Source organism: Phasianus colchicus, chromosome 26, assembly GCF_987193195.1.
Source record: "Phasianus colchicus chromosome 26, bPhaCol1.hap1.1, whole genome shotgun sequence".
Lineage (NCBI taxonomy): Eukaryota > Metazoa > Chordata > Aves > Galliformes > Phasianidae > Phasianus > Phasianus colchicus.
Genome location: NC_143461.1, coordinates 1,594,138 through 1,620,937, shown reverse-complemented (window position 1 = coordinate 1,620,937; position 26,800 = coordinate 1,594,138). Strand labels below are relative to the sequence as shown.

At 43.9% G+C, this 26,800-nt stretch overlaps 1 protein-coding gene across 1 annotated transcript; it reads left to right on the top strand.

Moving 5' to 3' along the window:
* Nucleotides 1–802: 802 nt before the first annotated feature.
* On the top strand, nucleotides 803–11,650 carry WNT9B (Wnt family member 9B). The gene is made up of 4 exons (XM_031600871.2): nucleotides 803–900; nucleotides 5,724–5,980; nucleotides 10,025–10,290; nucleotides 11,067–11,650. The coding sequence occupies exons 1-4, from the start codon at nucleotides 803–805 to the stop codon at nucleotides 11,541–11,543; spliced, it is 1,098 nt and encodes a 365-aa protein (XP_031456731.2). The 3' UTR covers nucleotides 11,544–11,650.
* Nucleotides 11,651–26,800: the final 15,150 nt, after the last annotated feature.

Genomic DNA, 26,800 nt, shown 5'->3' with positions numbered 1-26,800 from the left:
AGACATGTTTATGGTAGCATGCTCCATGAATTAATGTTGGAATCCACGTCTGTGGACAGTGGTGCTCTTGGCAGTGAGACCAAAAGGGAGCAGGGTGCGGGGTGAAGACTGGGTGCCTGGACACAGTTGTTTCCTCTCTGTCTTTTCCTTGATACATCAGTTTGCAAAGTCAACTGTAAGGCTTGGAAGCAGAATGGTCCTTCTGCATCCATGCTCTTACGCATGGCACTGCCAAGCATCCTCAAGCCCAGTATGGAGACAACCCACACCCTGCCATGCTTTGTGGGCACCAGGCATATGGAGCCCATTAAAAGCTGTAGATGCCCCATCCCTGGAGATGTTCAAGGCCAGTTGGATGCAGCAGCCTTAAGTGGTGGGTTGCATTGAGGTTGGAGCAGGGGGGTTGGAGCTTGGTGATTCTTAAGGCCCCTCCAACTCAACTGTGCTGTGATCCCATGGTTCTGTGATTTGTAGGATCCCTTCCAACCCAACCCCACCTTCATTCCACAGTTCTACGAACAGTAGGTCCCTTCCAACCCAACCATTCTATGATGCTGTGATTTTTCTTGGAGTCGGCAGCCCCCAGTGGGACCCAGCTGTCCGAGGACTCCCTGCCCCACGAATCCCACAGGGATCGACGGGTCCCCGTGGAGTGCTGGGGGTGCCCGGCGCCGTCCTGCACTCTGTGCCCGGGGGCTGTGGGACGGGACGGGACGGGACGGGATGCATGAGGGGGCCGCCCCGCCTCCCGCTTAAAGAGCCGCGGCGCCAGGCGGCCGCGCATCGAGCTGCTCCCGGCACCATGCGAGCTGCCGTCTGCCGCCTCTTCCCCCTCCTCCTCCTCCTCCTCCTCTTCCTCCTCCTGCTGCTGCCACCGCCACCCGCCGCCGCCTACTTCGGGTCAGCGCTGCGGGGATCGCGGGGAGGGAGCGCTGAGGGGATGCGCGGAAGATGCGCGGGGAGTGCACCTGCGGGGCCGGCACTGCGGGGTCTTCCTGGGGAGAGGTGGGAGAGAGGGGCTCGGTGACCCCCCGGGAGGGGATGGGGGGGAATCAATTGGAGAGAAAGTAGATGGAAGATGCTGTTAGCCGGGTGCAATTAAGACGAGAACAGAGTTTCTTAAGTTCTGCTTTGTTTCTGCTCCGGTCTTAAAATTAGCTCGGGATCGTTACTGGATATAATGCCTCTTCAAGCTGCTGTCCTTTGGGGAATAAGGTGGGAGAAGAAGGGAGAAGTGTGGGGCCAGTGTGAGGGATGTGCCAACACTGCGGGGCTCCGGGGTGGTATGGGCTGGTGAAGAAGGATGTCCCTGAGCACAGAAAGAAACTTCAGCCCTGAGAAATGCATGGGTTCACTCAAGTGCCATCACCCCTACATGCTTTGCTAACTTACACATGTGAAGGCTCTTGGTCCCAAGGCACATCTACCTAAATCTGCGTGCATTTAAGATGTGGCACTGCTTACCTACGACCGTGGTTGCTATTTCATTTCTATTTCAAAGCTTACTTAGAACATCTGACTTAAAATTTATTAATTGTATCATCTGGCTTATCTCATATCTGAAAGCCTGCTGGGAGCAGAAGACTTTGTCTTTCTTGGTTACTCCACAAAGGAGTTGGGTTGGGTTTGGCTTTCCAGTTACAAGGGCACAGGATCGTACCCTTTGGAAGTGAACATACTGGTGTTTCTCTTTCAGGTAACTAATACAGAGCAGCTCCTATTGCTCCTGTAGGACATGTTTCATAGACCAACCTGAGTGATTCTTCACTCTATGACAGTGGTCTGTTTGGTGTGAGCTGCTTTTTGGTCATAAGAAAGCTGGGTGTGCTGCCTTCTGACAGTGCATATTTCAGGATCCGAGGCTGGAGTTTCATTTTTTAATAGTTTTCTTTTTTTTTTTTTTTCTGAGTGTGTTGGAACAAGTATGTCTGGCATGTTTTCATCTTTTCATTTTATTTTAAAGTTCATAACAGGAATTGAAAAAAGAAAGTCAAATCCATGAACTCAGGTAGTATTAATGGTGGCTAATTATGAGATACATGGGTACTTTCAAATACAGAGTCATTAGTTAAGGGGGAAACTTGAACATCTTGGAAGACCTGGTGTGAATATCTGTGTGACTCAGCCTGGGAAAGGAATATCTCATGTCCAAACTAGTACTGAATTGGAGGGACCTTAGACTCTGGTTCAGGGTTAGGGTTAATTTTGCAGAGTATTAGAAACATAATGACAAGAGCCAAATCCTTGTTTTCCAAACATTAATTGAGAAAAACCTTATAAAGATGCAATGTGAAGTGAAGGAAGCATTTGGGTGGCTGTCGACAGAGACAGGACCTGAGTGCTTTGGTGAGTTGGCAGCAGTGAAGAAAATAGGAAATTTTGCTCTACCGGGACAAAAGTAAGGCAAGTCTAGAGTAATCCAGCAAAAATAGCCAAAGGCTCCAGGGAAAGATGCGGATCACCTCTTGGGCAGCAGGTGTCTAAGGGCAGAATTCAGAAGAGATCCAGCTCAGTAGGATGTGGCTGGGTCAGCAGAGCAAAAATTTGATTAAAGTCTTTGCATGGGGAGAAAGATGCACGAGGAGTGGGCTGCAGCAACGTCTCTCTCATTGGCCAGCGTGGCTCATGCTGTGTGGGCAGCCAGACCCACTGAAGTAGTTGGAGTAGTTCTTCAAAACCCAACCTGGAATAGCTGTGGTGGGTACCGCGGTGCCAGGCTGCCTGGAATCTCACACGATGTGTTGTCTGATTTTGCAGCTCCTCTTAACTCAGCTCTTGGTGACTGACACTGTAGAGAGGGATAGGGGGGGGGGGGGGGGCTGCAAATGCAATGTACGAGGGCTGCTCCGAAAGTAATGCCTCCTATTTTATGATGTTGGCCCACGATGTCAGAGGTGGATGCTGGTGGTACAGCAGTAAAGGTTGAGCCTTCCCACTGATATTTCATTACATTTTGTTGTCATGTGAGGGGTGGCAGAAGAGGAGAAGTCTAAACAAATGGTACCTGACGTGGAAGTGCGTATGAAGCAAAGGTGTGGAAGTGAATTCCTCCATGAGGAAAAAATTACAGCACTGACATTCATTAAAAAAATACTACTTTGCAGCTGAGAATTTGCTTTACCAAATGATCTTCTTTGTATCTGTTGGAGTTTACATGGAAATAAGTAGGAAGCATTACTTTTGAAGCAACATCAATAGATGTTAGGGCTTTTCATGGATGCTTTCTGGACTTGATTTCTCGGCTTCTCTTTAGGTACTATCTCACAGTACTGTATTTTCTAGAAAGTCATCCTGCTCAGAGCTGAGTGTCTTATGTGGGGTGTGGCCATCCCAGAGTCAGACTGAAAATCAGAATTCCTGATGCATGTGGCTGCTGGTTTGGTTTGGACTATCCCAAAATCAAGAGCTACATGGAGTTTGTGTTGCTTCTGAAAGGTTGCAAACTCTGTTCCACTGAGCTGCCAGGAAGAGAGGAGAGCTGAGGACTCTCAGCACACAGATTTGGTCTGTCATCTTTCAATATTCTCTTTGCCATGCCTGAACACTTGTTGCAGCAATCTATAGGGTGTGTGTATTTCTGTGCAACATGAAAGGCTGGTGAAATCAGATATGGAGTACAGTTGTGGTTCCCTTTGATTTCTCTCCTTTCTTGGGAGAGAGAGAAAAGGCATATTTTTAAGGTTTTTAAGACCTTTCAGATCCAGGGGACATTAGGCATTGCACAGGAACAGGCTCTCATTAAAAGTCTCTTAAGCAGCTGGAATGTGGCTGGAAGGAGATTAAAGGAAAACGATGAATTTAGCAAAGTGCTTAGACAGAAAAGCAGGGAGAAATAAAAGTTTGAGATCCTTACTGTTTTTTCCAGATTGCTAACAGGTGTGCATTAATTCAAAGATTTTATTTTTTTGGTGTATGATCTATAGATAATAAACTCTAAATCACCTAAAAGTGAAGTGCAGTTTGCCCAACTGAGTATCAACTGTGTGACCTTGGGAAACTCCAGTGTCTCTGCCCGCTTCCCTAAACTGAAATTTATGTGAGATTAGTTTTGAAAGTTGCATGTGTGCACCAATCCTATGGAATGAAGCTCTGTCTCAGTAGTGAGAAACAGAAAAGATCTTGGTTCTGTTCAAGCGCTGATCAGCAAAAACTAAAACATTTGTGTATTATCAATTTCATCACAAATCACCACATCGCAATATGAGCTTCTGTGTCCAAACCAAAGCCAGTATGGTGGTGCCATGGTGCAGCTGATGTGCACCATTCAGATTGCTTTGAAAATGAAAACAACTCCTTGAGAGGCCGTTTTTCTGGTGCCTCTCATTATCCTCTTTGAGTTTTTCACAAATATTAACATTTAACATCCTCCAAAATCTGGAGAATGGCAGTATCAACTTCTTCCAAACCTCACTGGCAGGTCATAGGGTATCTTTGAGATAATCTTTGTATGTGACTGTAGGAACAGCTGTCCTTTGTCAAGCCAAAGGTTCATATAGCCTCACAATCTGGTTTCAACTTTTATAACTCACCAGATGTCAAGGTATTCACATCAGGGCACTTCTATATAGTTTCTACAAACCTGCCTGTTTCAGTTCTCTCCTGTTTGGTGTAGACATCTATTATAAAGCTTTGAAAATCAATTTAAGCAATAAGTTCAGCATTGCAGCTGTCCTTTTTATACCATGTCTAGGTGGACTGGATTGAAAACAGAGAGATGTAGACAATGAGCTCAGGAAGAGATGCCTACAGAGTATGTGGAGAACTAAAATAGAAGCTGTGGTACTTGATTTACATCCTCTTATCCACAAGAGTTTGGTTTTGCTTTAACAGTTGAGATTGTAGTGTTAGAAGTGTCTGTCTTTTGTGGAGCTATGAAGGCCTTCAGTTGGGTCCTTTCCATTGGTTAAAAGTCTTTGCTTGTGAACTGGAGTGTGCCAGATAATGTCCTGGTGATCAGGAGTGGCACTTCAGATTAATGTGCAAACGCGTGACTCTTTCCAGTTTGTTTGCAGCCTTAAAATCTTTCACTGTCATAAAACAATGTTTTCAAACATCCTAGAGATGCTAAAGGAGATGAAATTTCCAATAAAAATACCATCTTGCTATGAAAAGTGAAATATTTTTTCTCATAAGCAGTGACATATTTCAGCTAAATCATATGTAATATATAGAGCATGGTTGGAACTAGATGGTCTATAATGTCTATTCCAATCCAAGCCAATCTATGATTCTATGATGCTACAGTTCTATTGTTCAATGGTTCTAGGATTGAGTGATTTGATGTTCTATGGTTCTGTGGTTCTCTGTTTCTCTGATTCCATGATTCTATGGTTCTATGATCCAATGGTTTGGTGATTCTATGATTGTACGTTTCTGTGATCCAACAATTTGGTGATTCCATGATTATATGATTCTGTGGTTGAAAGGTTCTATGATTCTATCATTCTTCTATACTATGATTCTGTAAGCACATGGAGTGCTTGTAGGAGTTAGTGCATTCAAGGGACGTTTTGAAGCACAACTATTTGTTTTAGCTCTTAGATATTTTCAGATGTAAATCTCTGCTTTTCTCTGATATAGAACGGAACCCCACTTTACTGTTTAACAAATCTACTTATCAGCCAAGTGCAATACATTCCAGTTGTCCACTCTTTCCTTTCTGCCAAAAGCTCTGGAAAGGTGTTTCTCTTCCATGACTCACAGTTTTTCCTGCTTTCTTTCAGCCTGACTGGAAAAGAAGCCCTGACCCACTTCCCCTCGCTAGGAACCTCGACAAACTCTGCCCAGGGGAAGGCTCACATGAAGCAGTGTGACTTGCTGAAACTGTCCCGCAAGCAGAAGAGGTTGTGTCGGAGGGAGCCCGGCTTGGCGGAGACGTTGCGCGATGCCATCCGCCTTGGGATCATGGAGTGCCAGTTCCAGTTTCGCAGTGAGCGCTGGAACTGCAGCCTGGAGGGACGGACCAGCCTGCTGAAGCGAGGTACAAGGTAGTCTTTGTTTGAAGTATCAATCTCACTTGGTGCTGGATCACCTGGAATACACATCTCACTGTCAGGAAGGGACACAGGGCGGTCATCAGCGAGCGTAGAGATCATAGAATCCTGGAATCATAGAACTGTTAAGGTTGTTTTCAGGACCTCTAAGGTCCAACCGTCATCCCATCCCCACTATGCCCATTCCTACAAACATTAATATTTGAAAAGAACTCTAAGATCATCCAGCCCAGCCTTCCACCTACCACCAACATTGCCCACTAAGATCATCTGCTTTGCTTAGGAATGAGAGCTGGAAGTAAGAGTGCCATTTGGCCTCCTATCCTCCAGTGTCTTACCCTCATCTGTCCTGTGTGGTTTGTCATGGTTTGAAAAATAGTTGTTCACACCACTGGCTTATGGATTTTTGGCCAACACTTCCCCATGCTGGCCATCTTTCTTGGCCAGCAATCAAGGATAATGCTTAGAAAGTCAGTGACATTTTAAGACAAGTCTTTATTTCAGTTCCTTGTATCTTTTCACATGTAAAGCTCAGCTGATCTCTGATAGAGTATTTAATCCTAATTAACCATTTAAATAAACTATTTAGCTTTAATGAATTTCATTGCATATTTACAAATATCTCCTAAGACATTTTCTCATATATTTGGAGTTTCCATAAACGTTCAGCTGTAGTGGACATTGGCTTCTGTTTCACAAAGGCTTTAGAGGAAGAAAACTTCCTCTAAGTGATGAGCTTGAGGTAAGTGAGCATAACAGCAGCTAAAAAGCCAGCATTAACCTGAATTAAATTAAAATTTTAATTGACATTGCAATCAAACCATTATAACATTACCAAATGTTATTAAATTAAATATTAAATTAAAATTGTATCATGCTTCAGCACAAACAAGACCAGATCTACCTTCTTGCAAGGATATACAATGAATTTTTAGCCCATGAATGTCCACAATCATTCTGAGTGATTTTCTGACATGTCTGCCTTCATCAGCCTGAAAGAACTTGAAAATGACAATTGAATAATCCTCATCCTCAAATAGCTGGGAAACACTTAATTATCTGTTGGTGACATGCCCCAACATTTCCACGGACTCCAGATTGACAAAATAAAATATCACCTGTAATTTAAAACCTGTTTTGGCAGATGGGGATAAGCGTTTGAATACTTTTATTTCACCATCTTAAGGATAAAATGATGATTTAATACAGCAAAGTATGCTATGTATATCCCCTGTGTAAGAGGACAGTTGGATGAAAGCAGTTATTAGCTCTTATTTTTCCTTTAACTTGCAAATAGATTAATTCCCTTCACAAAGATAAACATTTTCAGCTGCCATTTTTGATCTGTTCCTCACAAATTCAGAACTGTGTTGCTGTTTGGAAATCATCACTCAGACAATAAGTTTTCCTTTCACTTCTTATTTTCTGTAATTCCATATTTTTTGGTAACAACAACAAAAATGTACACTGAGGACTTTCTGTTTTTATTTTTTGCACTGTCAGCTTTATTTTCATTTTCTGCTTCACTTGTTGGTTTACACTGACAGACCTCCTCCCATCAATCCATTTTTTTTGCTTCATGTTGACCAGGCTAATTGATTTTCCACCACTGTTTTCAGTGATGTTATGAGGAAGCTGGAAATGGTGCAACAGAGAGAAGTTGTACAATTTCCATCCTTGGAGATTTTCAGAACTCAGAACCCTGAGCAGCTTGACCTGACATTGGAGTTACTCTGCTTTAGGCAAGAGGAAGACTTTTCTTTCTAAATCTTTCTACTGTTCAGCATCTCTCTGCTCTGGACAGTTTGTGTCCATTGGGTAGAGAGATGTCTCTTCCACTTGCTCTGAAAGTGGAAGAGACACAAGTGAAATGGATCACAGAATCATTAAGGTTGGAAAAGACCTCTAAGATCATCCAGTCCAACCATCCACCTACCACCAGTACTGCCCTCTAAACCATTTTTCTAGCTACTATTCTTTCCTTGAACACCTCCAGGGATGATGACCCCCACACCTCCCTAGGCAGCCTGTTCCAAAGCATCACCACTCTTTCTAAGCAGACATTTCCTAACAGCCAACCTCAGCCAATCCTGGGGAAACTTGAGGCTCTTACCTCTCCTCCTATCACTCGTTATGCTCATACTCCCTCTACTGTAACACTGAAAAATCTTTGACCTCGAGCATTTTTCCTTTGACAGAATCTCCATACAGCTCAACTACTCCGATTATAGTTTTCATCGTGGTCTAAAGCACACCACGCCACATAACAGTGTCTTACCATCACAGCAAAGGTTGTTCTGTAGTTGTAGGCTGATGAGGAAGAGGAATAATTCAAGAGAAATGACGGTCTAGGGGCAATCACTGTACACTTTTCAGGCAAGAGTTTGACAATTTGGAGACAATGAACCTCTGCCATAAAAAGAGATAGGAGGGAGGAGAGGAAGGACATGATTTGGAAGTATGCTCGTTATCTTGCTGTCTGCAATGGTCTGACCACAAGCAATAGTCTCTGATTTCAAGTGGGTTGATATCTGGCCAGCAGTTACGTGGAATGCCGCAGAAGGAACCAAACTATCACCAGTCAGAAATAGCAGAAGCAGTGTGGTGTTCCACAAAGTCAGATTTAGCAGAGTGTGTGGGGCTGAGTGGTACTGCTAGCTTTATATGGTATGGGAAAGCGTTTCTGAAATGCACGTAGTCAGATAGGATACAGGGAATCTGGTGAGGATTTGGGGATCTGCTGCTGAAATTTTTTGTCAGATTTAGGATCTCACATGCGTGGGGCATCATGTTGCTGTTCATAATCTGCACTGACTGTCCCGTATGTTTTTCCAAAACTTTAAATGGATGTGGAGACATTTTTTTATTATTCTTTTAGTCCCCTCTGACATGATATAGAGCGTTGTCAGCCAGAAGGTCTAGCTGGTAATTATTTCTCCTGAATAACTAAAATGGAGAGACAGGAAGAAGATTATTGATTGACCTCACTGACTTCCTCAACATTTTTTTTGTCTCTCTCATCCATATCCAGACTACTTCTAGATATTTCATGTAAAATTTTGGAATTCCAACAATTGTATATGAAGTTTGCCTTGAAGTTGCAGACACAGCCTCTGTTCAATTAGTAATTTTTTCCTCCTTCTTGTTGATGAGTTATTTGTCTTCTTCTGTTATCACTTTTATGGTGACTCACCTGGATCTCAGATGTCAGTGGTCAGCTCTGTTATTAGAACTGGGTGAGAACTCTTTGAGAGAATAGAATCACAGAATCACAGTGACTGGAAGGGACCTTTGGAGATCAGGAAGTTCAGCTCCCCTGCTAGATGAATAGACTGGTGGAAGGATTTGAGGCTGGACTGGATGGATTCCACATGTCCCTTCCAGCCACTGCTCAAAGCAGGACTAACTGCAAGGCTGGACCAGATCTCTGTGGTTCTCTCTTTCATTTTTTAGGGAAAAAGATTTGTTTCCTCTTTTGCAGAAGGAAAATTGGAATTTTCCAGTGTGTAATGTGTGTTTCCCTCCATGATATGTACAGATGTGTTTTTCTTAAGCCAAAATTTTGCCTGGTTTCAAAAGCAGGATGTCTTCAGAGAGCACCACCACAGTCACAGGGGGAGATACTTCACAGAGGAGTCATAAAATCTACAGAATTGTCCTTGCACTGGATGTTTTTCCAACATGAAGCACTTCCCAATCGAACCACGTGTGATCTTTTGATACAAACTATTACTACCATGTCAACACAGTCCCAATTAAAAACATTTTGATATAAGGGGGTCAATTTCTTAAAATATTTTTAAAATCTTTTTCCAGTCTCTACTAAATGGTTCCTAATTTTAAATCACAACATGGTTTCAGTGCCTTGGTTCACTCCTATCAGCTCTGCGGCAAGGTCAAACAGAGTTCTGTGACTTTCTGTAGTTGCTCATTTTCCCAGGACTGTTTGTCATATGAGACCCAGTGAAGTGGATAAACACCTTATTTTGCCTTCCTTGCTCCTACCCTCTCCTAATCCTTCTCTCGTGCAGGTTTTAAGGAAACAGCCTTCCTATATGCAGTGTCTTCTGCAGCTCTCACCCACTCCTTGGCCAGAGCATGCAGCGCGGGTCGCATGGAGCGCTGCACCTGCGATGATTCCCCAGACCTGGAGAACCGCAAAGCCTGGCAGTGGGGTGTGTGTGGGGACAACCTCAAATACAGCACCAAGTTCCTGAAGAAGTTCTTGGGTCAGAAGAGGATTGGCAAAGATCTGCGGGCCAAGGTGGACATCCACAACACCAATGTGGGCATCAAGGTGAGATCTAGAAGAGTGTTAGGGTGCAGTGCAAGTCTCCCAACCCATCATCTGAGGTTGAATATTCACTGCTCCTATTGAGAACCCAGACTGGTTTACCTCTGTGTTTTGGACCTTGTGGTACTGAGAGTCCCCTAAACTCTGACATGAGTTGCATGTTTGGATTAGGAGAGCAGCAAGGGCTGGCACTACTGATCCATCTGATAATTTGAAATATCTGTATGATTTGCTGTGGATCTGGTTATGTCACATTTTTGAGTTAGGGAGACCATTAGATCGAGCATTTTGACCTTTATGTTACACTCTACTGACTTAACACTGTTTTCTGTTTATTGAGACCAATTACTCATTTGATTAGAGCACTGTCTTGATTTGATTACACTAAGAAGGGGAATTGATAGTGCTGGAGGTACAGTTTCATGGTTGACTACTGCTGCTATTGCACACATCTGCTTAGTGAGAATTTGACTAGCCTCAATATTCAGCCATTCAAGCTGTCACTCTTTGGTGAACTCTGTAGTCATTCCTTTGTGTTGTTTTAGATTTCCCTGCGTAAAATAGGAATAACACCAATAAATCCAAAGCAGAATAATAGAATCTAATAATTCCAACCTTAATAGGTTGGAAAGAGCACTAAGTCCAACCATCAACCCATGCCTGTGACTGCTTCAGACCATGTCAAAGTACTTACAGCGTTTGCGCCTGAGGTGATCTCTCTACCCAGAACAAAGCTCATGCTCCTGGCAGGTATTGATACCACTTCTCTTCCTCATCAGGCTGTCAAAAATGGACTCAAAACCACGTGCAAGTGCCACGGCGTCTCCGGTTCGTGTGCCGTCCGGACTTGTTGGAAGCAGCTTTCACCCTTCCATGAGGTTGGACGACTGCTGAAGCTGCGCTACGATGATGCTGTCAAGGTCTTCAGCACCACCAATGATGCTGTGGGGCACTCAGAGCTGGCCAGCCCGCAGAGACACAGCCATTCCGCCAAGCATCATGCTTCTCCCCGCGCCACTGACTTGGTGTACATGGAGGATTCCCCCAGTTTCTGCCGTCCCAGCAAGTACTCCCTGGGAACTGCTGGGAGAACGTGCTCTCGGGAGGGCAACTGTGACAGCATGTGTTGTGGACGAGGCTACAACACCCAGAGCCGCCTCGTTACCTTTTCTTGCCACTGTCAGGTGCAGTGGTGCTGCTATGTTGAGTGCCAACAGTGCATGCAGGAAGAAGTGGTCTACAGTTGCAAGCAGTAAATCAGTGCTGGAGGGTTAAGGCAAATCCTGTAGTACAAGAAAGCAGTATAGAGAGTGGGATGTGATTCTCGAAGGTGGCGTAAGGGAGAAGACAAGCACCAAAAATGTCCTGTTATCTCAGTGCTGAGATCCCCCAGTCTGGGGACAGGGTATGAAATGCAGAGGTTTGCCAGGTAACACATCAGGAAGGAGAGAGTGGAAGTGATAAGGGGACAGTAGGAACACTGAGGCAGTCAAACTCTCTTGAGCTTGTAACCACATGCAGGAATATTCCCCTCTCCCATCCCTCACTTGCACTTATGGAAATGCATTGGGGTGGTGACATCAAAATACCAAGAGCTTTTACCCTGTTGCCTGGAGGAGAGAAGAGAAGGACTGGAGGGGCAACTAACCAGAGACTGCATGCTGATGCGCCAAGGCTAATGATTCTGGCAGCAGAGGATCTTAATTACTGTTCTCCAGAAGCTGTTTGAATCTTTTCTGCTTTGAACGCACTGTTGAGTGGGGTCATTTTGAGGCAAGTGTTGTTCCTCAGAATGCCACTTTGCAAACAAACGGAGCTCATGTCCATCATCTCCCAGGTCTACACTTTGGGCATTGGGCTCCAAGCACATTGTAACCATGGTTGAACTTTGCAGCACACAGAAAACCTGGAATTGCCTCTGTTGGCAGTGATCTTTTGCAACATGCAGCCTTGCAAGGGGTTGTGTTATGGTGGTGGATCCAGGGTGATGGTGCTAATTATGCATCTATTTTTTTATTTTATTTTTTTTCCCAATCAGAAAGCCTCTTTTGTCTTATGTGTACTGCTCTTCGCCCTTGCACCCAACGTGCAATCCTGCGCTGTGCAAATCATACACAAGATTTTCACAGTAACTGGGGTGTCTTAAGAAGTTGCAAGTCATGAGTGACAATGGGAAGTCAGATGTATCTGGCCAGAGCAAGGATTTGTCATGAGGGAAGATGACCTAGGGGAAGAGCATGGACCAGAGAACCACGGAACCACGGGCTGAAGGAAGTTGGACACGATCGTTTACCCATGCTTTGAATGGTGACTTTGCAGTGATGATCGTGTACTCACTTCACCTTGTTGCTCTCTGGCTTTTGTGACTATTCTCACTTTCTGCTTTATAAAAGGATGGGAGAGGGCTGACTCGGAGCAGATTGAGCCTCTAACGGGCTCTGTAGAAGCCATTAACACCTTCCTATTGGCTACCTACAGGTCTCTTAATGGACCTATTCCTTTTTACCCCTTTTTTCTGGCTTAAGTTGGCTTGAACTGAATTAAAGTGTTTATGACAGACATAATGCTGCAAATTGGGTTAATTGGCCTTTTTAAATACCCCAGAAATTCATATTGAGCAGACCATTATTTACATGTTACTCTTAATCCTGTTGGAGTTGAAAACTTCCCACGAGTCTCAATGTTCTCAATGAACAAGCATACCAGTGGGCTAAAATTATTAGGAATGGGAATAATAGGTGAAGGAACAAAGGAATTGACTTTGATCTGCACTGATTCCAGCCTGCCCCACTTGCACAGCAGCTGAGAGGATGGCAGTACCATGTCACTGGATCCCACGTCATTGCATGAAACATTCTCATTTAAACAGTGACTGGGACTTGGTGGGTGGAGGCTGGAAGCTTTCTTAGGGATATCATTCTTTGGGAAGCAAGGGGAGAAGACACCATTCTGTCTTCTTGCCTTACTGAAGCTACATTTCCCAGATGCCCGTTGGCCAACTGCACAGTCCATTCTCCACACCCAGATCTCATAATTTGAAGGCAGATAAGATGCTCCTAAATGGAAAGTGTTCTTGATGAGCTCAGTCCTTTTTATTGATCTTTGTAGGGCCCTTGGAGTCCTTTCCATGTACCTAAGTAGTGTGATCATTTCAAAGTGACTTTTTTTTCTCTACTACTCTTGTTAAAAAAAAAAAAAAAAGAAGAAGAGAAAACCATAGAAGAACAGAAATATATGCAAGTCTTTTGGTCTTCTCCAATGATACGGTCTTGCTGCGCTGTAAGCATGGAAGGAAATACTATCACCTTTCATTTTCCTGACAAGAGCATTTCAAATTGGTAGGTTTCTTTTTCCCACCCCAAAGGCATGTCTGGCTTTCACAAAGTGAAAAGTGTTATTGTGTTATTTTAGTAATATCTCTTTTCAGGCTCCAAGTGTTGTGATGATTTAAGCTGGAGTTGAATGCATTTCAGGGACATGTTAGGTGTTTTGCACAGCTGACTGAAAAAGAGGACCAGAAAGATGGTAAGATGGTTATTTAGGCAGAGAGGAATACAGTCAGACCAGTAGAACTTGCAGCATTGGTTATTTGTGTCTTTTGTGGCTGAAACACTGATGTCAGTGGAAAACAAAGGAGAGGTTTGTGGCAAGAGGGCTAGATGCCCATTTTTAGGCAATATCAACGTGGGTATTTTGGACTGAGTTGGTCCTTTAGCAGGGTATATTTAGATATATTTAAGACAAGACTATCTACTGCATTGCTGTACTGGGAAAGGATCTTGCTTTTTCTCGAATAGCCCCTGTCAAATGGACCTTTTGGAATGGTGTCCACAAGTCCCTTGTCATTGAAAATGCTGTATCCTTTGAAATGTGTAGGGATTGCCTCTAGTTATGGAGGATTTTAGCAGTAATCTGTTTTACCATTTGAGTCATAAGTTGTTGAAACCAGCAGCATCTAAGCAATGCAGTGTTTTTGTCCAGTCTTGCTGTAATCCAGTCTTATGGCATAAGATGGCCCCTTCTCTTGAATGTTGGGTTGACACAGTCTCATAGGGATCTCACATCGAAGTCTGTATTTTTAGAGTCAAAGGATAACATAAATAAAGGAAAATGAAAGGTGAAGTTGTACTTGGAAGGCACGCACAACAAAGTGTTCAATAAGAACTGGACAATAAGATACTTCAGTGGACAATTAAGTACTGGTTTCTTATGTTGATATTGAAGTTTCTGGGTAGATGCTCAGAAATATGCTTCACACTAATGAGAACCTTTGTGTTACCAGGTAGCAAAGCTTGGATTTGTTAGCTGTTCAGTATTCTACATTTGAAATGTGATAAAGAACAAACCCAAACTACATCACCCTGAGCAAAGCTCTTCCGCCACCTCCTGGAGATTTGGGAAATGAAGAGTTGGGTCTTCATTTGATGTGTGTTTAAATGATGCTGCACACCTTAGAATGTACAACAGCTCCAGGAGCTAAGCTGCCCTGTGGTTATATATGCAAAGAAGTTACTAGGTTGGTAGGATGGAGATACTAAGGGTTCACTGGAAATCTTTTTAGCAGAAAAACATAGACACGTTGTGTAAGACTGGAAGGGCAATTTGCAATACTATAATGTCCTATGGGAAAAACAAACAAACAAACAAACAAGAAAAGGCTGTACTTAAGGGAATTAAAATGTTCGACTACCTCAAGATGTACAACTTATGTGATGAGAAGTATAGTTGTTATTTATATTTCTTTTGTATCTTCTAGACAAATATTGGTGCTATGCATTTAAAGTTGCATTACAGTCCTGCTTATACCTTGTCCTAATTTTTATGTAATCTGTAAGTGATTTCCTTTTGATTTTAACGTGTATATCTATGTAGCTGGCTCTGTTGTCCAGTATTGCACTCATGTCTTCTCTGCTGGTGTTCCTGTCAGTCAATAAATACCAGTTGATTTCTAAAAGTGTACATTTCTGTCTTTCAAGAGAAAATCACTGGGAAATATCTTCAAGGAACTCTATTCCTCCTTTGGCACAGTGATTATATCCCCTTAATTCTCCTTTACCCAAATCCTCTTTACCTACACCCTCTCCAGATGACAACTGGAAGTTCCCATTTCTGCCCACCCAAAGAGCTGCCAGCTGAGCTCAGGTATGTACGTGTTGAAGACTTCAGTGAGCCAGATCCCTTCAGAATTATGTCTAGTGACTCTTCTTTCCCTTCAGCATAGGCTCAACGTGGGAGCTCTGGCTCCAGTAATGGCTGAAAGTGGGTTTTTGGAGATCCCAAATAGCTCCCCCAGACCTTGATCTGGCATCAGGTCACCACAGCATGGTGGCATCTCATTGCAATGATCTCAACAGTGACCATACAAGACAGAGGAAGAGCCGTGGCCACAGACTGGCTCTGATGCATGGCACATTCTGATCTAAAAGAGTGCCAGAAATACAGTTCAGAGCAGCTGGATTCTCCTGGGTACTGGGGAGGATGAATAACCCAAGGCACTCATGGATCCACTACTAACTTTCTCCTGAAGTAATGAAGTTTCTGCAAAGTTAGATTGGATATTAGGAAAAAAGTATTTTCAGAAAGAATGGTGGTGCATTGGAACCAGCTGCCATGGGAAGTAGTGGAGTCACCATCTCTGGAAGTTTTCAAGAAAGGAGTGGATGAGGCACTGAGGAACATGGTCTAGACCTGTCACAGGCATGGACTGATGATTGGGCTAGATGATCTTAGTGGTCCTTCCAACCTTAGTCATTCTATGATTTTATGAAAAGCAATACCTCTCTATAGACAGGCTTCATGAGGTCAGGTGCATTTTTCTTGGGAACTGAATGAGTCAAGAAGGAGCAAATCTAGCACAATCCTTGTATTAGGAATGTCCATCTGCCATAAGCACCAGTGGGATTAAAATGTCATGGGAAAGAGTTTCTGGCAAAGGAAGCATGCAGGATGCCTGCTTATTTGTGCAACCATGCTGAAAATCCCCACCTAGCTGGATGGAGAAAAGCTGGACCATCATGGCCACGCAGAACTTTTCTTCATAGACCTTCTAGGTCAGATTGCCTCTCAGTGTAGAATTATGGATGGTCAATGTCCCATTGCTTTGGGGAATCAAGCAGTTCAATGCAAGCAATTTATAAAAAGAACAAATCAGGCTCTTGCTTCATGTTAAGGGGACAAAATTTTGTGAAAACTTTCTGCCATGACTCATTTTTGAAATGTAAAAGTCATGATGCCCTTTGCAGACTTTCCTGGACCAAGCACGAGTTTCTTAGTTCCATAGACCAATGTTGCTCAAAGGCTTTGATTAGAAACCTGAGCTGACAACATTGGATGATATTATCTCTGTCAGCTGTTAACAAAAATCCCTGTTCTTATCAGCATCCCATGTTATACAGTGCATTTTAAATGTTAGACCCTTTAGATAAGACATTTTGGCAGCCAAACTTGATAGAAACTACCCTTCAAATGTGAAAATTCTGATGCCTGGGATCTAACAGATATAGATGATGTGTCCAGTATCTGTGGGTAGAGCACTTTGCATGCAGAAATAAGCCCTAAGACTACATAGGAAAGATCCCTTTCAATATTGTAACTACTCAGCCCTGTTTTAAAGCCATTGCAGAACAAAGACATACCACTTACAGCAATGCCTTTAATTGAATGCACAGTGTTGCACATGGATTTTGTCAGCTTTGCTCTATGTGTTATCTGTTAAATTCAACAAAACTAAGTGTTGGGTTCTACACTATGGCCACAACAACAACCCCAGGCAATGTTACAGGCATGGAGCAGAGTGGTTGGAAGACTATGGAAGAAATGGACCTGGGGGTGCTGGTTTGATGCTAAACATGAGCAAGCAGTGTGCCCAGGTGGCCAAGAAGGCCAATGGCATCCTGGCTTATATCAGCAGAATGTAGCCAGCAGGAGCAGCAGGTGATCGTCCCTCTGTACTCCCTTATGGAACAGATCATCCTGGATGGCATGCTTGATCACATGAGGAAAGGGCATGTGATCCATGACAGCCAGCACGGCTTCACCAGAGGAAGGTCATGCTTGACCAATCTGGTGGCCTTTTATGATGGAGTGACGGCATCGGTGGACAAGGGAAAGGCGACCGATGTCATTTACCTGGACTTGAGCAAGGCTTTTGACATGGTCCCCCACCACATCCTTCTCTCCAAACTGGAGGGATGTGGATTGATGGGTGGATCACTCGATGGATAAGAAACTGGTTGAAAGGCTGCAGACAGAGGGTGGTCATCAATGGCTCCATGTCCAGGTGGAGGCTGGTAACGAGCGGCGTCCCCCAGGGGTCTGTCTTGGGACCGGTGCTCTGTAACATCTTTATCAATGACATCCATGATGGAATTGAGTGCACCCTCAGCAAGTTTGCTGACGCCACCAAGCTGAGTGGTGTGGTTGACACGGTTGAAGGAAGGGATGCCATTCAGAGGGACCTCGAGAGGCTAGAAAGGTGGGCCTGGGTGAACCTGGCGAGGTTCAACACAGCAAAGTGCAGAGTTTTGCACTTGGGCCGGAGGAATCCCAGGCATCCCTACAGACTGGAAGGAGCGGGCCTTGAGAGCAGCCCTGTGGAGAAGGACCTGGGGGTCTTGATAGATGAAAAACTTAATATGAACCAGCAGTGTGCCCTTGCGGCTCGGAAGGCAAATGGTATCCTGGGCTCCATCAAAAGAGGGGTGGCCAGCAGGGACAGAGAGGTGATTGTTCCCCTCTACTGTGCTCTTGTGAGGCCCCATCTGGAGTACTGTGTCCAGGTCTGGAGCCCCCAGTACAAGAAAGACAGGGAGCTGTTGGAGAGGGTCCAGAGGAGGGCCACAAAGATGATCAGGGGACTGGAGCACCTCCCCTATGAGGACAGGCTGAGGGAGCTGGGCTTGTTCAGCTTGGAGAAAAGAAGGCTGCGGGGTGACCTCATTGCAGCCTTCAGTACCTAAAGGGAGCCTACAAACAGGAGGGGAATCAACTCTTTGAAAGGGTGAGTGACAGCAGGACAAGGGGAAATGGTTTTAAGCTGAAGGAAGGGAGATTTAGGTTGGACGTCAGGGGGAAGTTCTTTACAGAGAGAGTGGTGAGGTACTGGAACAGCTGCCCAGAGAGGTTGTGGATGCCCCATCCCTGGAGGTGTTTAAGGCCAGATTGGATGGGGCCCTGGGCAGCCTGGTCTAGCATTAGGTGGGATGGTTGGTGGCCCTGCAGGGGGGTTGAAGCACCACGCATATTGAGCCAGATGACATTTACTTTAGTGCCAGCTGCAACATCATTTTTAGTTGACACGTGTGTTCTCGTGTTTCAGCTCTTTGCACCTCCACAGACCACTGCTTATGTAGAGAAATTTTAGATGTCCATGCAAAATTCTGCTTAACAGCTTTCCTCCTGTGCTGGTCTGGCCCAAACTCACCTGCCTCTTCCATATCTCCATCCCCTCTTCCTTTTAGGAGGAAAGTTATTCATGGCATTGCAGTGCCCCAGGCAACATCGAGTGCAAAAATACCTTGAGAGCATGGAGGCATGGTTGGGTGATCAGGGTTAGTTGGGCCAAATCCAGCCAAACCTTGAGAGCAGGCTGCTCAACCATGCAGGTAAAGACGTATTTATGAAGAAAAGAAGAACAGTTGTTGGTCTCCCAGATCTCCACTTGATTTATGCTCATCTGCAGATAATTCTCCCGAGGTTTTGGGACTTGTTCTTGTCTTGAGAAGAACTGTCACCAGAGTGGACATTGGAGTTCTTGTGTGGTCGCTGCAATTCCTTGTATCTCAGAGCTGGAAGATATGAGAAGATATTTGTCTCTTCTTTATACCTCAGTTAAAGTCCAAAATCTACACCTACTTTGATTTTCCTCTATTTAAGTGTTGGAACAAGTTCTCCTAGTGTTCAAGCCTTTCACTCAAAAAGAAAATGTATAAAACCTGGAGAACCACCATGACCACAAGTGACCCACAGGAGCACAAAACTTAGGAGACAAATACAGAAGCTGGCAAAAAAACAAAACAAAACAAAACAAAACCAAAACCACCACCACCAACAAAAAACCACCACCAAAACAAGAAATGTAAGTCCAAATACCAAAAAAGAGAGAGTGGGGAAAGTAGAAGAAATACATTATTCCTGACCAACTTTATCTCCTTCTATGACTAGGTGATGAGGGAAAGACTGTGCATGCAATCTACTTAAACTTTAGTAAAAAACTCTTGATGCTGTCTCCCACAGTATTCTCCTCAGTGGAGACTTCATTGCTCTCTATAATGCCCTGAAAGGAGGTTTTGGAGAGATGCGGTTGGCCTCTGCTCCCAGGTAATATTGATAGGACAAGAAGGAATGACCTCAAGTTACAGCAGGGAATACTAGGAGAAAATTCTCAGGCAGGTGGCGATGCATTGGCATAGGCTGCCCAGGGAGGTGGTGGAGTCATTGTATTTGGGGGTGTTCAAGAAACATGGAAATGTGGTACTTAGGGTCTTGGTTTAGTGGACAAAACTGGTTGTGTGTAGAGGGTTGGACTTGATAATCTTAGTGATCTTCTCCAATTCTGTGAGCTGGAAAACCCTTTCTCAGTGATATTTGCCAGCAGATGCTGGCCTGTTTGCCTGGAGATGCCCAGTAGAATGGAATACAGAGAAATAAAGATTATCAGCTTGCTTTCACAGAATAATAGACTCATTTAGGTTGGAAAGATCAATAAGATCACCAAGTCCAACATCAACTTATTATCTTCACGCACATTCATAGAATCATTAAGGATGGAAATAACAATAAGATCAACAAGTCCAACCATCAACCCGTGCCTGTGGCCACTTTGATCCAGGTTGTGACTGTTGTATCACTAACCTGTGAGAGGAGGGGAATGAATCCCTTCTCTGCTATCCCATAACACCCCGAGGTGACCTAAAACCAGTACATTTTTATTTAAAAAATCTCCTTAAATGAGCTTTCCCTTCCTCTTTGCTGCTCTCTACCTGCGTGCCCAGAGGCCCATGCAGGTGTTGGGGGTGGCAGGGGGCTCTTCTCCCACCTCAGCTTTGGAAAAGATGGGGAAATTGCTGAAGGGGAGTGGGTGACACACATCAGGAACCAGAGCTGCCAATGTTACGTCTCACATTTCCTCCTGCTCAGGTTGTGCAAAGAGCTGGGTCAGGTTTGAACAGGAGGTTCAGTCTGTGGCTCATAGCCCAAGGTCATACGAGATTTCTGCAAGACAGACAGCGGCATGCTGCGTTCGTCTGTTTTTACAGCGATAACCCACTGCCCTCCCAGTCCCCAGCCCCCAGCATCCAAGTAAAGGTTTTCAGGGGATGGAAGCATGGCCATCCTCTCTTCCAACTGCTTTATTCCATGTGATGTTGTGCCAGTGGATCTACAAGCTTCCTGCAGCTTGGGAGGGGTAAGGAAAGGGCAAGCACCATTTGTTGCAGAGCTGCCTTCCAACCATATCGTTTTTTTTTCATCACTGGTGGTAACAATTTGTTCAAAAATCTTTGCAAGATCCACCATGCCATCTGCTTTCGATTCTGCAAGGTTACCTCCCAGAAGATCCAGTCTGTGACAGAACTGCTTAAAAATTTGTGTTTAGTCAGGTTACTACGTAGGTTGCTCCAAAAGTAACGCCTCCTATTTGTTTCCACGAAAACTACAACAGATACAAAGAGCACAACAACACTATTTGATAGAGCAAATTCTCAGCTACAAAACACTGTTCTTCAGCATAGTCACCACCATTAGCTATGCAATTATTCCAGAACAAGAGCCCTCATGTTGTGCTTGTTATAATCTGTACCAGCAGAGGTGACTTACTGTTGCTGTTGCGACTGCAGAAATACACCACCCACCCCACACTGTGCTCACATCCACTGTTTGGTCTCCATAAACATTCAGCAAGCATCAATGGATGTCAGTGGTGCATTCTCCACATGGAGTAATTCAATTCCATACCTTTGCTTTGTATGCACTTCTGTGCCAGATGCTACTTTGCCAGAGTGCCCCTCTGCTACCATCTAGCCCCTGAGACATGATAGCAATGGGTCTCATGTCCTTCTCTTCTGAGGTCTCCACATCTCTGAAATTTCCTTTCTGATTTCTTCTTCCACAGTTCTCAGTCCTTCCTTTTGTTCACTCCAAATGCTCATGTGGGGAGGTGGTAATAAAAGCTCTTTTCTGTTGTCTTTCCTGGCCTGAGTTCCCTCAATGTTGGTAGTACTTGGTTGCTGGCAACTGCCTTCTGTTGGATGGCTCCAGCTTTGGAGAAGTTTCTCTTCAGTGAGGATCTTGGGAAGCTCTAAGGGGCCATGTTCAGGACACACTTGTCCATCCCTCCCCCATTCCTTATTACACTAGATACCTAAGAATAGCCCAACTGAGTCAGAGGAGCAAGAACAGGTAGGGCAGGTCTGCTGTGCCTGTGGCTTTTTCATGTGCCTACAGCCAGGAGAATGAGAGGTATTGCATGCGCCTCCATCATAAGCTGCTGCTAATGATTCCTTCTGCCCGGAGGACACGGTTGGGATCGATGGAGGGTCAGCCATTAGATGTACATTTCCCAATGCCCAGCATAGCACACAGGGTCAGGCAGCTAATCATCACTCCTATCTCGCCTGCCCCACTGTGGTGTCCAGCCTACGGCAATTAGAGGTGCATTAAAGATTAAACAAGAGGTGGGGGGTCTAGTGAGTGTGTTGGAGTGATTCCAGGGTGGGTGGGCAGTGGTTGGCCCAAGAAGTGCATTTCTGCTGCAGCGGCCCCTACCTTAGATCTTTCAGCCGAACAAACTGGCGGCATCTCTGTTGAGACAAAGAATGCCTCCAGCTAAAATTCCACTATCTGACCTCAGAAGGGCTCCAGCTGTTTCTGCCACCAACATAGCAGCAAGAAGAAGAATGTTAAAGATGCTGGCCATGCTGAAACAGAAGTCTACTTTACATTAGTGTGCACACAGCATGGACCCAGTGTTGCCTCAGCAAAGTGTCAATTTCCAACACCGTATCATGTGCAATAGAGCACCATGTAGATGTATTGCAGGATCTGTGCAAGTCTTCTAAGGTGGGAAGACTAAATTATCACCTTGCTCGACAAACTCATTTCTAATGCCTCCAATCTCTAAAATCAGTACATTGCAATGGTAGTACATTCCTATCAGACTTGGGTATGTATGCACTGTCACCAGCAGCTATACACTTAGAGGATGGATGCAAAGCTTAGCACCAAAGGGAAAAGGCAAATGGTATGCAATACTGTCTGGAACTATATGGACTAAGCATGCTGCGGTGGCTGACAGTCATCATGTAGACTCTGCCCTTTGGTTTCCCAAAACATCAGGTCTTCTTTGAGCCTCAAATTCACAGTCATCATTGTGCAATTGGCAAAAGACCCACTGTCAGAAAAGTAATTCAGAATATGGGCTGTAGTTGCTGTTAATATGAACTGAGCATTATGCACTTCGTGTGATACAAGGAAGTGTTATTCATTTACTGGAATTATCCTTTTATCAAGTCAGTTTCCTATTGCATTTCACCCTTCATTGCACTGGCAGTTCATTCTTTTAACAAGGTTGTTTCTATTCTTGAAAATATATTCAGGAGGTTTAGCAGTTTTACTGTGGAATACAAAAGGCAATGCTAGAGCAAAGAAGTAAAGCTCACTCTGCCTTTCTTTTGGGAATGAGAGTGATGGGCAGACCATGGGGACGGTACTGAACATATGAACCAAGTCAGGACAGGAATCAGCAGACAAATATTGTGTCAGGTTTTAAAAAACGGGTGAAATTATTGTCAGAATCATCAATATTGGGAAAGATCATCTAGTCCAGCCACTCACCTATTCGCAGTATTGCCCAATAAACCATGTCCCTAAGGTATAACTTCACGGAGCAAGAAGACAGGATGACGTTTGTTTGTAAGCTAAAAGACTAAGATGACTGACCAACATGTGGAGAGCAGAATGTTGGAGATTGTGAGTGGATTAGTTATAGCAGCTAAACCATAACTACTAGATACATCCTGTGGATCTTCACCTATCTATTTTCTGCAATTTTGCTTGGCCTACATCTTGAATTCCCTTTCAATCCCTTAAGATATTGCACTAGATTAGCTGAGCCCCAAAATAGAAGTTTTAAGAATATTTGAACTAGCAGGTGAAAATTATATTTAAAATAAAAACATGGTTTGCTGCACACTGTGTAGTGTAGAGCACTGTATTCCTGAGGTGGATGGTAGAATTCTGCCAGATCTTAATCTATGAGCTGCAATTTTTCAGTTGGTGGTCTACCACGATGTTGTATGGTGACAGAAATCCAGGGGCTGAAGGAGGAAGACATCTTTGGAGTGACTGAAACCTCCTAAATAAAGAGAAAAAATAGATTGCTTTAGTCAAAAGATTAGACATGAGTAGATGGGATGAATCTGACAGTGAAAGTTGTTGCTAAGAACTAAATAAATAGTTTTCTGTTGTTGGGGTGGCTGTGGAGAAGGGCAAAGTGGAGATGATTGGTACCAAGTTGACCAGCCACCATGCTGAAGTGGTAGATGCAGAGCAGGCAGTATGTGAGTGCTGGGTCAGTGGAAAGTGGGTTATCAGGATGGTATAAGACACTTATGATGTTTTACTGTGTTTGATGGCTGTCTGATAAACCAAAGTGAAACTTATCCAAGTGCAGACTAGGGACAAATGGACTTGGGCCAGATCTGGACTTGTAAGCTCAAAATGCCTCATGGGTATTTGGTGCTTTGTGAAGACAATTGTCTTCTGAATATTTTTGGCACCCTTCAGGGGCCTCTTTGACATGCAAGTTAATAACGATGGGACATAATGGTTTTATTGGAAAAATAGCACTGCCTCAACATCTCCTAGAGTTTTACCATACAAGGTGATTTCCATACATAATTCATTGGCCCAGAAGAGGAGATGAACTACCCTGTCAATGAAAGTTGAAACAGAGCTTGTATTTACGTAACTATTCTACGATGAACCAGACATACCTAGCATGTTGATCTAGATCTGTCCCTATAGTGAGGGACAGGTGGAACTCTGCTGATACATGGGTGACCCTTTTCTGTGTTGGTCATTTCTCAAACCTGAATTTACTGCATTAATGGAGGTTCCAGTGTCCCAGGTTCCACCTGCTATGCTGCATCTCGTTGCTTCATTGACTGGCTTCATTTTTTACTCATCCTGCTCTTGTCCACTTTCCTTACAGATTTCTACTGGTCGCTGCTGAGGGAACATTGCTGTGCCAAATGGAACATGGACACAATTCATATAACACAGTGACCAGACAAAATATATCCAACTTTATCTAAATGAGAGAGAATGATTAGTTGGCAAGACAAGAGAAAAGCCTTTCTATTGAATTGTATCAAAAATTAAGAGTTAAATGAAGGAGACAGAAAGACAAACTGGGGCTCCCACATCTACATTTCAAAGACTTTGCTGTCCCAAGGCAAACCAAACAAGATGGTATTTGCATATACACTGACACTGGGATGGTATCCAAAGGCATCAGCCAAACTAAGAGGGAAAGTGAGAGAAGGGAGCTGAAATTAACATATAGTATATTTCCTCAGATGGAAAAATGGATATGGAAAGAGTAGGAGGGCAAGCTCCTAACAGAATCCTTTGATGCTTGCTTTTTCCTGAAAGAGTGCATAGGGAAGCTGAGATTCAAAGCTCCAATTCAGCGATACGTTACATCTAACTTGAGGGCTTTTAATGCTACTGTAGAAAAGCCACAGCCTCATGACACAAAGTGCTGAACTGGAGCAAACTTTCTGTGCCAGTTCAGGTTTGATCCAAGAGTTGCTCAGGGCCTTCTATGTTTCTTTCACTTTGGACATTCAGCATTTTTGTTCCTGCCCTTGTCATGGACATTCCCATGGACTTTGTCTTGCTCACTGTCTCTGCATCATGCTTCATTATTCTGGTATTACTAACCTTTTGATACTACAGTTTAGCATCCTTTCCATAGAGGGAAGTTCCATAGGAAAAAATTCTTCAAGAAATTGAACTAGAAGAATGACAACAGTGCTGCTGGGAGTGGACCCTTGGAATTCTCCAAACCTACCACCCCTGAAGCAGGATGATCCCTAGAACAGATCAGGATAAACAGGGCTTTATGCAAAGGAACTGCAATTACAGAAGGACAAAAACTGCTAACATCTGGCCAAGAAAACACATTTCTCCTATCTGAACAAATGATACACATTTGAACATATACACATAGATGCACATGTGTGAAAACACAGCTGTATACAAATATCTACAAATATAAGGGCAGGTTGGATGGGATCTTGGGCAGCCTGATCTAGTGGTTGGCAGCCCTGCCCAAGGTAGAGGGTTGGCACTAGATGACCTTTAATGTTCCCTCCAATCTAATCCATTCTATGATTCTGTGATTCTGCAGTCTATGTATCCCCTGCCCCAACATGCACACATGCACACCCAAAGGTGTGTGTACACACACATGCATGGTTACAACGATAATTTATTCCCTCATCATCGTCTATTTTCACCCCACTTGCTATAATAGGATCAACTGGATCCCAATCTCCATATGAAAATCCACCAAAAGTTTGACCTCCATTTGTCCTTTTCCTATTACCAACATAGCTAACGGACAGTGCAAAGATCAGGAAAATTTTAGTTCCCCCAAGGAAAGAGTCATTTTCCAAGCTATGAAGAAAAAACAAGTGACTCCTTTTTCTTGCTCAAAACCTATGATACCTATGGCTAGACCCCTGTGTACATGGACGTACTTCTGCAGTTAGTGGTGGTTTCAGCTCACCTCCCAGAACCTAATCCTATTTCTTCCATTAAAAGTTCTCTTTGCTCCCACTGTTACGTGCAGACAAACTCTACTGGAATAATAAAAGCAGGGGCAACATTAAATCTGACAAACAATAACTGCCATCAATTACTCTGGTTGCCAATTCACCTACTTACAGAATTATAGAATCACAGGATCGTTTCAGTTGGAAGGAGCCCTTAAAGACCATTCTAGTCCAGCTCTCCTCCAATGAACAGAGACATCTACGGGTTGATCAGGTTGATTCAGAGGGATGTACTGAGTAGAACCTTTTTCAGGTCTTAGGGGAGCATTTGGGGTGCTTGATCTTCAGCAACATGTGATAAGTGGCATTAATGAGAAGCAGTTGTTTACAGTATTTTTCCTGTGCTCCCTATCACCTGTGACTTTATTTATATGCAGTTAAAATCTTAAGTGAATCAGCACATACATCAATCCTAAACTTCACGGGAGTATAAGCCCCATGGTATATCTTAAGGACACAGAAAGCAAACTGTCTCCTTTCAAGCTTCATTGGTAAGACCAAGTCAGGATCCAAGCCCTAGACACTTGGTTGCTTCCTTAATAGATGGAGATATTGATAATGACTAGGGCTGAAGCAATTTGGTTTCCTTTGAAAAATAAGGAAAGGAAAATATTTTTGAAGGCACACAGAGATATGGCATCTTCTCCGTATCAGCAAGATGCTCTGGAACAACT

Excerpts from the sequence above, each read along its gene's own strand:
- WNT9B (XM_031600871.2), top strand. The coding sequence starts at position 803 with ATGCGAGCTGCCGTCTGCCGCCTCTTCCCCCTCCTCCTCCTCCTCCTC. Across the intron at positions 5,981-10,024 it reads GACCAGCCTGCTGAAGCGAG|GTTTTAAGGAAACAGCCTTC; the intron begins GTACAAGGTAGT and ends TCTCTCGTGCAG. Across the intron at positions 10,291-11,066 it reads ACACCAATGTGGGCATCAAG|GCTGTCAAAAATGGACTCAA; the intron begins GTGAGATCTAGA and ends CTTCCTCATCAG.